This window comes from Leopardus geoffroyi, chromosome B2, assembly GCF_018350155.1.
Source record: "Leopardus geoffroyi isolate Oge1 chromosome B2, O.geoffroyi_Oge1_pat1.0, whole genome shotgun sequence".
NCBI classification, from domain to species: Eukaryota; Metazoa; Chordata; class Mammalia; order Carnivora; family Felidae; genus Leopardus; species Leopardus geoffroyi.
Genome location: NC_059332.1, coordinates 117581624 through 117594252, shown reverse-complemented (window position 1 = coordinate 117594252; position 12629 = coordinate 117581624). Strand labels below are relative to the sequence as shown.

Below are 12629 nucleotides of genomic sequence, written 5' to 3'. Positions count from 1 at the left end.
GTGCTGTGAAGGTATGTGATGAGGAACGTGAACTACTCTAGAAGAGCCGACAAAGCTTCCCCGAGGAAATGACAGTGAACCTGAAGCCTTAACGAGAGACCAGCTAGGAGATGGCAGGCACGGAGACTCTAGGCAGAGAGAAAGGGTGTCTGCGAACCAAGGTGGTTGAAGCATTAAGTTTAAAAAGGAGCCTGGCAGAGAGAAGGCTGGAGAGCTGGGCACGGGCCAGACAACACAGGACCTTGCAGGCCACGTTCAAAATTAGGGTCTCAATTTCAGGAGTAATGGGAAGTCGCTGAAAGTGTCAAGCAGGGAGACAGACTTCCAAAGAACTGTTTTAAATGCAGACTCTTAGGCTCTAGCCCGGAAGATTCTTCATGGGCTGACCTGGGCTCCCAAATCTGAATTCTGAGGAGGTCTCTGGGAATCCGATGCAAAGTCTAGGAGCTACTGCTGTGGAACGAGTCATCTATGGGCCCAGCCTGAGCAGACAGCCTGTGAAATAGCCCTTAAAAGAACAGTTACGGGGCACCTGGGTGGCTCAGGGGGTTGAGCGTCCAACTTTGGCTCAGGTCATGATCTTGCAGTTCATGAGTTCGAGCCCCACATCTGGTTCACTGCTGTCAGCCTGTCAGCCAAGAGCCTGCTGCAGATCCTCTCTCCCACCCCCACTTGCACTCACCCCTAAATAAATAAATAAATAAATAAATAAATAAAGGTTATTGCACGAAAGGAACACATGTTCCTCACATTGTTAATTTATCTGGCCTTGTTATGTCAGCTTCCAGATCAAAAGCAATGCCAGCAGAGCACTCATTCTGGTGACCCTCTGGCATCCGAAACGGGTGAATGGAATGGTGGAGCAGATGCTGTCAGGACAGTCGTGCTGGGGGAATCACCGTGTGCTCCCTCCCCCGGCAGCCTCACTCTGCGGCTGGAGGTAACCAGGGCTTAAACAGCTCAGCTCCTCCATCCCTATGCTGGGAAGACTCGATGTGTGCTTTACACGGACGCCCGGAGTGTTCGCAGCAGGCCCGCGTTCCTGCTGTCTCCAAGCTGTCATCGGTGAGACGACAAGGCTTTCAAGGCTTTCACTGGCCGTCTTCCTTTCTCCATCTCACTTCCTCACTCCCCTCCTGATGTCTGCCTCACCTCCCAAATAAACCACATGCAACCGAATCTTTGTCTCAAGGTCATCTTCTAGGCATGCAAACGGTCTCCCGCTGGGCCAAAGTGCATTTAAAAGAAAAAAATACAGTGCAGTCTGGCTACCAAATTTGGTGAATTATTACCAAGGATGCAAAGAAAAATGTGTTAAAACCTGAATAAAAAGTTCCATCCATGTGAGCGACGAATATGGGAAAAGAAGAGAGAACATAATCTGGTATTAAGAGAATCGTCTTGAATGCCATATTCAAAGTTTAACCTAGGAATGTCAAAGAAATGGCCAGCCTTTCTTTTACTCTTTTACAGTTCTTATATGGTACAACAAGTAAGTAACCTATTCTTCTTGCAACATGAATACAAACTAACATTTACTGAGGGCTTACTACTTACTAATACTTACTAGTACTTACTAGAACTACTTACTAGTTCTTAGCATTGCACAGCTCACTGTTTCATCCCTAAATCCAGGTTAAAGAAATCATAATCCAAAAACTTTATATTTACTTTTAAAATGAAAAAAAAAATATTAAATATGTTCATACAGATTCACTTACAGCCGAGAAGCCAGCTAGCTTTTACCCTGTTAACTCTACCTTAAATCAACCACCCTCAAGCCACGAGATAACACTTTTTGTTAACAACTTTTCTTTTATTAACACCTACTATATGTTGCCATCTCATGATCATTTGTATCTAAAATACCAAGTGCCATTCTGATTGCTGGGAGAACTAGTGACTGCCTGCGGTAGGAAAAACCAAAATAATCTGAAGCCAATTTTTTCAAGAATTTTAAAGAAGAAATTTAAAAATTTAAACAAGTAAATAAATCTGTGTTATTTTGAAACATGTTGCTTTTTCAAACATGCATAATGAAGCATTTAGGTTGAAATATCAAAATGTCTGCAAGCATCTCTTAAAAACACTTCTGCAGGGGCGCCTGGGTGGCGCAGTCGGTTAAGCGTCCGACTTCAGCCAGGTCACGATCTCGCGGTCCGTGAGTTCGAGCCCTGCGTCAGGCTCTGGGCTGATGGCTCAGAGGCTGGAGCCTGTTTCCGATTCTGTGTCTCCCTCTCTCTCTGCCCCTCCCCCGTTCATGCTCTGTCTCTCTCTGTCCCAAAAATAAATAAACGTTGAAAAAAAAAAATTAAAAAAAAAAAAAAAACACTTCTGCATAAAAAATACAGTGAGAAGAAAATCTTGGTCAAAAACGTTCACCTCAAAACCTAAGGGGCCATTTTGATTGTGTCCCTCACGTTTCCTTTGACTGCATGTAACTAACCCAATCTCTCAGGTCACTTCTACTTATGAAAAAAATAAAATAAAAATAGTAAATCTGGGAGGAGAAAGACATGAAGAAATCTGAACAAAGTCTCTAAAATCATGAGTAACAGAACACTCATTTACCACATCCTGGCACCCAACAACGAAGGCAGACAACCTAAAGAAATTAATCTGAACACACGTAAGTGTAAGTGTTCATTCACACAAAGTAGTGGCAGGTCAGAATTCGCAGACTCAAAAGACAGTATGGGTTAAAAATCGATGACATGGAAGAATATTTAGATACGAAACGTGTCATAGGTCATACAGAAAACTAAAAACGCCTCAGGTGATTCCATGAAGAACCATGAGCACACCTCACACAAGACAGGTCACCGGAATGGTCAGATCCACCTTGATGGTTTTGACGTGACTTCTGAGTTAGAAAAAGACCCCAGAAAACCAACCCAGGAAGATTCTGCTGGGAGGAGACTCTGGTCCTCGGAATCTGGCCTGGAGCCCAGTCGGTCAGTGAAAAGCCTGTGAGCTAGGCCTGCTGGCACTTCGGAGTATTCTGCTGATATTTTAAACATTACCTTGGCTTCTGAAATCTAAACACTAGGTACTTTCACCACCTTGTGAGTCAGAATCAATGAACTCTGTATCTGTAATTGTTACTATATGAATTAGTACTTTATTTGTCTTCAAGTTCCTTATATATGATATGATCTCACTTTGGAGTGCTGGGTTGGGTAAAATGAGTTTATGTTTCATTAGTCATGGATTTAAGGGTAAAAACAAAAAATCCTCTTCTTGTTATTAATTAATTAGCTCCCCCCCGCCATCCAGAGGATAAAATTGCTTTCTCTAAGAATACTGAGACTTGAAATGCCATTACTCCAACAGCACTGCTGTGGATTTAGAATCAGATTTATTAATTAAAATGTCCACCTATATCTATCATCTATAAGAATGGAAGTTACAAAATATTTCAATAAAAAACTACGTAGCCTTAGGTTTTAAAATACTCCATAAGAGAAACTTCCAAAACCTAAGTACTAAGGCATATCTTTCCACTAATCTGCTTTGTTTTTTTTTAAGTAGTGTCCTCAGTTAATGTAAGGGCACGGACCTTACTTAGAGCTTAAAACATACTAACTCAACTCTACAAGTGAAATCAAAACTAAATGCCTGAGCTTATACAGTTGACCCTTTAACAACATGGGTTTGAACTAAGTAGGTCCACTTATACATGTTTTTTTTTTTTTTTACAATAAATATACATACACTACTGTAAATGTATTTTCTCTTATTTATGATTTTCTTATTAACATTTTCTTTTCTCTAGCTTAGTTTATTGTAAGCATACCATATATAATACATATAACATATGAAATACATGTTAATGAACTGCTTACATAACTGGCTAGGCTTTCGGTCAACAGTAAACAGTAGGCTATTAGTAGTTCAGTTTCTTTGGGACTCAAAGGTTATACTTGGATGTTCAACTGTGTGGGGGAAGGGGTCAGTGCCCCTAACCCTCATGTCATTCAAGGGTCAACTGTACTACAATTAACATCTTAATAATTAAAAGCAATAACATATATGCGAGTACTTGGCATGGGCATGAAAAAGAACACCCATTTTTCACAAAAAATCGGACATCTTCCTCATAAAGGATGGCTCTATATACTGATCAGTTCATTCAGAAACATGAACTGGCATGAAGTAAACTGACTGGAATTTCTAAACTTCTAACACCCCCAAAGTGTGACTAAAAGATGAATAAATAAGAAAGCCTGTCTGATTTACATATGCTTGTATCAACTCTCCATTTTTTTTTAAGTCCAACCACTTATCTCCACCATTTTACATGAAATGAAATGCATTTTCAATAATGCCCAAGAAAAGATAACCACAGAATACACAGCATCTGAGATAGAAAACCTCTTTCAACCAGAGTACTTCTAAACATCACTAATATTATCACTTTAATTACCTGATTTCAGGAGATGAAGAGATTTCATTTGTGTCTGCCCTTTTATTTCTTGGAAATGATGGACTAGCCGGAGGCATCTCACCACTTAAGCGGTCTGGGAAAATTCGGTCTTTATTCAAATTGATTTCTGAATAGGGACAGTTGGCAGCACTAAAATATTAAAAGAAAAGCACATTCTTAGAACATCCATTAGAACATACTTTAATTAAAGTGACAGGCTACAGAATATAAAACTCTAAAACTTAACTGTTATGTTTACATATGTATATATGTAGAATTAAACATACATTGTGAATATTTTTGTTTCTATTAAGGTTTATTTATTTTGAGAAAGAGAGAAAGAGAAAGAGAGAGAGAGAGACAGAGGAGAGGCCGCAAGTGGCGGAGGGGCGGAGAGAGTGAGAAGGAGAGAGAAAGAATCTCAAGCAGGTTCTTTGCTGTCAACAGGGAGCCCAACGTGCGGCTCAAACTCCCAAACTGTGAGATCATGACCTGAGCTGAAATCAAGAGTTGGACACTTAACCACCTAAGCCACCAGGTGTCCCTAGTGTATGAAATATTTTATCTCTGAGACATAATTTAAGTCTATTCTGATAGAAAATATGTCTTTGCACTAGATGTTCAGAACACAACCTGATGAAATCTTTGAAACTGTGCAATGATCACTGAAGGATTCTGTCTGTATACGGTCCAAGGGCAGAGCCTGTGCGTATCTGTAGGAACAATCAGCCCCAGGGGAGAAATGCTTAAGACATCATAGGAGGGTTGGTGTCAGAGGTAGGACAGAGAAAGACTGATGGACAGATGGAGCAGATGTGCTTCCTAAAGTGATCCTTCAGGCTCAGGGTCACCATAGGCCATTTCATTTCCTTCATTTCATTTCCTGTTGGCCTCCAAAGGTTGGAGATTCCCCCATGTTCCTGTCTCCAGGCCCAGATGTACACTTGATATGCTAAGCAATACATATATTTGTCTGTAGTCAATCCTGTCTCTAATAGGAAAGGAGACCAGATGCCAACTTGGATAATGACCCATCTATCTCACTTCCCTTCTATCAGTGACCCCTGGACTCCTGGTTGGTCTCTCAGGTCCCATGTGGGGATCATTTCTGTTATTCAAGCAAAGGAAATCTAGGTCACTAATTGTTAAATCAACATGAAGTCAGTATAATCCTGTGCCTAGGCTTCAGCTTTCCATCTTCAGAACAACTGGGCAACCTCTGAATCTCAGCCCTCCAATACATAATGAACCCCTCCAACTAAATGCCCATCCTGCCCCTCTGTTTTTTAGGAAGTCTCCTTGTATCTATAAGTGGTTTGGATCTTGGATAAATTGTTCTAGTGTCTTATATGTTCTTTTCTTCTCTCCAGGTGATAATCACCCAGGGAAAAATTTTAAACTATGTATGTCTATTTCCACCAAGAGAACCAGATACATTCTCCTAGGAGAAGGAGGGAAGAGTTTGAAAATGCTCCTGCTTCTGATAATGGCCTATGAAACCTACCACAGGTATCTTGAAAGCTAAAATACAATCTTAGTTTTATTTAACTAAACATTCTGCTACACTGATACCTATGCAAAAGACAAAAATAAATAACATATGCTCACGTGTTGACAAAAATGTATATAGTGCTAACCCAACAATAAAAAAATAACTAGTAATATTTATGGAGCACTTACTATATATCGAGCACCATGCTAAGTACATTCCATTCAGTGTTTTACTTAATTTTCACGACACCCTATGAGGAGGGCTTCTCATGAGACAAACTAAGGCTTAAAATGCTTAGGTGGCTTGTCTTTAATTATTTCATTAATTTGTTCAACAAGTATTTACCAAGTATCTATTAAGTGCTAATTATCTTTCTAGGCACTGGAATCACAACGGAAAATACAATGACAAGATCTCTGCTCTCATGTCGCTGATATTCTAGGGGAAGTTGGGCACTACACAATTGCAGATATAAAGCAGACAACTTTACACAGTGACAAACGCCACTGAGTATGACCGAAGAAAGAACATGGGGCTGTCACAGGGGTCACAGGGCTGTACAGGAGGAAGGGGCTCTGTGAAGCAGCAGCCTTTGAGTGGTGCCTTCGAGGTCAGGAAGAAGCCTGCTCTGTCAACACAGAGGAAGAGCATTCTAGGAAACAGCAAGGGTAATGCCAACACAGGGAGAGCTCGGCCTGCCTGGGGTGAGACCAGCGATGGCCGAGTGTGTGAGCAAAGGGAGGGCACGCACTCGTGGCAGGCAAGGGAAGTATTATGTAGGGCCCGGTAGGCCCTGGTCAGGAGTTCCGACACTTAGTTTAAGTTTGAGGTGAAGCTGCTGGAGGACCTTCAAATGAGGAAATGATATGATTTGATGTACAATTCAGAACAATCCCTCAGGATGCTTTGTGGAGAGAAGATTTCAAGGGGCCAGAATCGGAGCAAGAAAAGTTATGTAAGAGTGAAGATATCATGGTGACTTCGATTTGGGTGGCTGAAACAGAGGCAAAGGGGCCAGTCACGGTACCTCTGCGATCCCTTCAAGGGAGCCCGTGTGTAGATGGGAAGTAGGGAATGACCTCAAACAAGGATTTAAGAATGGCCTTTAGGTTTTTGGCTTGAGGAACTGGATGGAAACAGGAACGCCTTTTCTTTTCTTTTTCTTCCCCCCTGAGATGAGAATGACGAGGACAGAGGCAGATTTGGGGACGAGATCAAGAATTGTGGCGTGTTTATTAAACAATCAAGTAGACATGGTGCTTAGTAGCTCAATAAGATAAGCATACTATTTCATTCGTCTTACTCAGCATGGGCACATGACTGTAACTCATTTTTATTCATTTAGAAGTGATGGGAAGGAAAATCCAGCTCCAACCAACGTCTCTTTGGAACAATAATCCTTTGAGTACTTCATGGACCCCTTCGTGGGATTATGTGTAGTCGTCAGTGTTTATGGACACAAGCAACAAAAACCGATTCTGCCTACGCTGAGCCGAGGTGAAGTTACTGCAAGGGCATCAGACCGCCCACAGGAAGGCTGGGCCGTCAGGCCTGCCCAGGAAGGAAGGTCCAGCCAGCACTTGCTCCCAGACACGGTCTGCACACGATGGGGCTGCTGGGACTGAGGCCCTCACTCTCTCCGCAGACGCTCAGCCATTTTCTATGTCCCGCCCAACCCCCAATTCCACAGCAAGTATGATCTGCCTTCCCATCACTCGTCCTGATGGAAGACCCAGGTGACAGCCTCTGCTCAGGGACATTTCGGGTTTTCTGTCCACACTGTAACTGCCACAGGCCAGAAGAAGGGGAGGAAGCCCTGTTCCCCGAGGCTCCCGAGGGAGGGGGAGCCCTGCCTTACTTTTACCTTGATTTCAGGCAAAACAGAACATAAAAAAAATAAAACTCTTAACAGATTTCAGGCCAAATATAAACGTCCCAGGGTCGCCTCATAATAAATACGTTTAAAACCAAATTCATCATTGGGGCACCTGGGTGGCTCAGTCGGTTAAGCGTCCGACTTCTGCTCAGGTCGTGATCTCGCAGTCCGTGAGTTCGAGCCCTGCGTCGGGCTCTGTGCTGACAGCTCAGAGCCTGGAACCTGCTTCGGATTCTGTCTCTCCTTCTCTCTCTGCCCCTCCCCTGCTCGTACTCTGTCTCTCTCTATCTCAAAAATAAATAAAAATGTAAAAAAAAATTTAAAACCAAATTCATCATCTTCAATGAACTCCCTTCTTCTGAAGAAAAAAGATAAGAAATACAGCCAGCTCCTCCCACTATTCTCAAATCTCTGTTCCCGACAAAGGAAACATAGTAGCCAAGCCTCACATTGTCATCTTTAACTCCGTTCTATTCTTTTTTCTTCACATTGTGTATTTTTATTGCAAATTTGTCTTCTTAGCATTTTGTGACAGCGGGAAAAAATCCACATACAAATCTTTTGAGTTCTTTTGGCAAACACACAGTATACTGCTATTCCTAGAATCCTGCCACCGTCATGTTTCCCTCACAGTGAAGCACCTGGCTTTCCAATTACTGAATATCTATCTGTACATCTACCTTAAGGTTTTATCAGATACGAAGAAAGTGAGGAAAATGAGAGTCCTGTTCTTAACCCTGCCCGCTCCCACACTGGGAAGATCCATGGTATTCTTAGATGGGCTACGTCCCCAACTACAGACTAGACTAGAGTCATAGTTGACAAGTCTTGGAATGTAAGATCCAGGAGAGCAGCCCCTTTACCTATCTGCTGAGTAAGTGAAGGAAGAATCTCTGTCTCTCTCTCTCTGAGATCCCCAGATAAACTTGGACAGCTCACAGACTGGCAAGACTGCAGACCAGGAGAAGACTTACTGTCTACATAATCTGCCTGTTTTGATTTTTAGGGCCAGAGAGGAATTCGAAACTCTCAACTTGAAGTAGAGGAAGTGATCGCAGCCCTCCACACAGGGATTTACTAATGGGTCAGGAGGATCTATCAAGGCAGGATCTATCAGTTATCGATTTTACATTAACACCCTCTCTTCTCTCGAACCCTGAGAGAAGTAAAGTGGGTTTATACACCTAGCATTCTTACACCTGCTATGGGATAAAGGGGGAAGCCAGTGGGTTCCCAAAGTGGGAGAAGATAAAAAACAAGGTGGGTGGGGGGGTGCCACAAAACACAACTGAAGTGTGCTCCAGGGATAGGGGATGACCATCCAGAGGGGTGACCAGTGCCCTGGACAGAAATCAGGAACCTGGTCTAAACATGCTCTGCTGCTCCATGCACTCCTGGCTGATGAGTAAGCACAACTTGTGAGGCTCCGTCTTCTCACTCGTAAAATGAGGATGCTAACAGCAGCAATTTCCATGGCTCGAGCACATCACACACACACGCTAGGCGCTTTTCTTGCACTTTCTCGCTTAACTCCCACAACCCCAGGAAGCTGCTCCTCGTCTAATGATCGTTTTGCAGATGTAGAAACGGAGCTTAAAAAAGGGAACTTGCTCAGTGTCAGTCCATCGGCTCTTGGCAGAGTCAGATGTTGAACTCTGGCTGTCCCCTGCCACACTGGATGGGGGCAGATAGTACCCTGCAATAGCAAAGAATGTCCTTATCTTTAATCTGTGACAATCCAAGCCATCTCAGTACCATCTTCTAGCCAGATGCTGGCTGTCCTCTAGCTAGTATGGATTCTGCCAATACTTAACCTCTTGGCCAGTTTCCGTGTTCTCACATTTACAAAGTTCATACAGTTTTAAAAGTCAGTAACTTCACAACTCACCAGTGCCGATCAAACTTCTGTGGAGACAGTGGGTTCCCATCAGGCTTCTAATCATCTCCAGTTTTTCATGTACTAAGCAGCGTATGTCACGTATACATGCGTACACACATGTATACATATACACGCAACTCTTTACCATTACATTGTTCCTCAGGGAGCAGAGGAAGAGATTCACGTAGGATTACACAACTATCTACCATCGAATTGTATTACAGTACACCCTGTTCTATTAGCAAACAATTCCCTGTCAGCTCTATATACAAATATCCCACCAGCCCCTCTAAGGAGGCAGTTTTTCCCAGGAAAGACGGGTCCAGCTTATTAGGAAAGGTGGAAGGACTGTCTTCTTCACTGCTCCCCACGTCACCTTTAAAATCCTTTTCATTGAGAATACGTTTATTTAAACAATTAGGTAACACCTGTGGTTTTCTAAATGATCGCAGTCATTGTCACACTCTGTCATGACAAAAACCTGTAAAAAACACGAGGCAGGCTCTATCAGGCCCCTGTGCTTTACGCGAGAGTCCAGGAGTTACAAGCAGAGACTTAAGAGCCACACGAGCCTGGGTCGAATCCTGGTTCTGCCACTGTCTGACCCTTGGGCGTGCACGTAACGATTCGAAACCTGTGTCTTCACTTGTAAACCAGAGATGACAAGAGTACCTGCTTCACAGAGCTGCTGTGAGGATTTAGTGAGATCACACAGGTAAGTGTGGCACGCAGCCTGGAACACAGGAAGTCCTCAATGAACCTCACCTGTTACGATTACTCAAAAAGGAGAAGAGGAGTAACACTTAACCCCTACGACGTAAACGTGCATCAGCAAAAATAAACCACAATATTAACAGCTCTGTAACACGACTCATTTGTGAAGCCTCTCCGCTTCCTACAGGAAAAGGGTGCTACTCCATTCACACCTCTCCAAAAATCTGTTTACACCAGACTGGCCTCCTTAGAGGTAGGGACCCTCCCTCTGTGCAGCCCATCACCTAACTGAGCACTGACACGAAGCAGGCACTCAGTAAGTGTATGTTCGACGCATGGATGGATGGATGCTGAAATAATATGCTGTTTAGAGTGTGCAGGTGTGTGTCCAAAGGTACTAACTTTTAAAACTTTCCACAGACTTTACCAGTACCTTTTAGAAGCTGTTGGAAATACTCTCCATTTTTTTTCTTGTTTATTTTCTCCAAGATCAAATCTCATGTAGAAAAGATTTACTTCTGAAGGCACTAGATATGCAGAATATCTACTTTCATATAACGTTAGTTCTCTTTTCATCACTTCCCATTCTTTGACCTTTCAGTAGCCCAAATGAATGAATCACCAAAGGGAAACACCATGATAAAACCCAGATTAATGCTCCCTTGCTAGAGACAGGAGTAAGCAATCTGACTACTGAATATCCCTGGGGATAAGAATAATGTCCACATTCAACTCACTCACTGATTATTTACATTTCAACATCTGAAAACATAACACTCTCAAATTTCACTGCCGAGACACATGTTCTATTTCTAACACCTCTTACATCAAATTCAACTATTATAATTTTTCAGAGAGGCAAATAACAACTGCTAGTCAAAACATAGCCTTTTGCTTACGTGTTCATAAAATGGATTATTCTTGCTAAAAGAGCAACTTTCCTTGTTATCTAAGCAAAGAATGCATGTTTTGATTTATGTAGTTTCTCAGTAAATTAATCCAAAGAGAATTTTCTCATTATGTTTTCCTAAACACAGCATTCTCAGCAAGGACAAAAATAAGTGCCAGTGAAATGAACCTTTCAAAGAATATCCATGATGTTGCAGCTCTTCCACAGTCTACTAATGAAATGGAAAACCGGCTGTGCCTGTGAAGGATTAATACCCTTCCACATACAGAGCTCTGGGTGTTGTAAACCGGACAGCACAGTCAGGGAGACTCAGGAGAGCCAGCTGAAAGGGCCAAGAAAAATGGAAGAGACGATGCAGCAGGACCTGACAATGGCTGTTGGGTGCTTTGAACGGCATCCCGAGGCTCTTGTCAACCAATAACTCTGGCCTGGACTCACCCACAGAACTGCTAGTTGTGCCCTCCGTATGGCACAGAAACAAACGCTGCTTCTTTATCAACACATGTCTTTGAAGCCATGAGGTCTACTTCTTTGAGTGGAAGAAGGACTAGTTCCAATTCCACTGAAAGGTTTCTTTTTCTTTAATGTTGATTGTTTTCTTTTGAGACAGAGTGCAAGTTGGGGAGGGGCAGAGAGAGGGAGAGAGAGAATCCCAAACAGGCTCCACACTCAGTGCAGAGCCCGATGTGGGGCTATATCTCACAACTGTGAGGTCATGACCGGAATTGATATCAAGAGTCGAATGCTTAACTGACTGAGCCACCCAGGAGCCCCCACTGAAAGGTTTCATTACCACATTTCTCCATAAAAATCTTCCATGATTCTCCTTGTAATTTCCCCTTTCTTTTAACAAACACAATACTGCATATCTCTGAAGAAATGCTCCAAACATAATCACTTAAACTTTGTGAAATGGCTGTGGCCCAGCCTAGGAACCCCCAGAGGTCAGTGGCACAGTTGGGAAAAGGTGGCCATAATGAGCGCCAGCCCATCAGGCAGGGGACAGGATTGTCACCAAAGACCCTGCCATGACAGCAAACCTCTCTGCTCAGACCTAAAGCACTACTAAAGAGATGATGGACATTGCTGTAAGGTGGGTTTCCTTCCCAGAAGGCCAAAACAATTCTTTTTGTAATTTTCAACTGAACCCCAATAGCGTGATCTCAATTTTCATGCAATTTTAAGACTTCTTTATTCTTTTCCTTCATAATTTGAGCAAACTACCTTCACTCCAATGAACATCTTGGGGTTGTGCAGTAGAAAGGTACATTTGTCAAAGGTTCAATATTAGTTACTGCTTTGTATCTTATGTTTAAATTAAATTATGTGTAG

At 42.6% G+C, this 12629-nt stretch overlaps 1 protein-coding gene across 11 annotated transcripts in view; it reads right to left on the bottom strand.

Annotated features, from left to right (window-relative positions):
• Positions 1 to 12629, bottom strand: part of L3MBTL3 (L3MBTL histone methyl-lysine binding protein 3) — a 127623-nt gene that overhangs the window by 29083 nt on the left and 85911 nt on the right. For all 11 annotated transcript variants that reach the window (XM_045499546.1, XM_045499552.1, XM_045499556.1 and 8 more), the window contains one exon: positions 4427 to 4576. In XM_045499546.1, coding sequence (XP_045355502.1) covers positions 4427 to 4576 — 150 coding nt within the window. The remainder of the gene's footprint in view (positions 1 to 4426; positions 4577 to 12629) is intronic.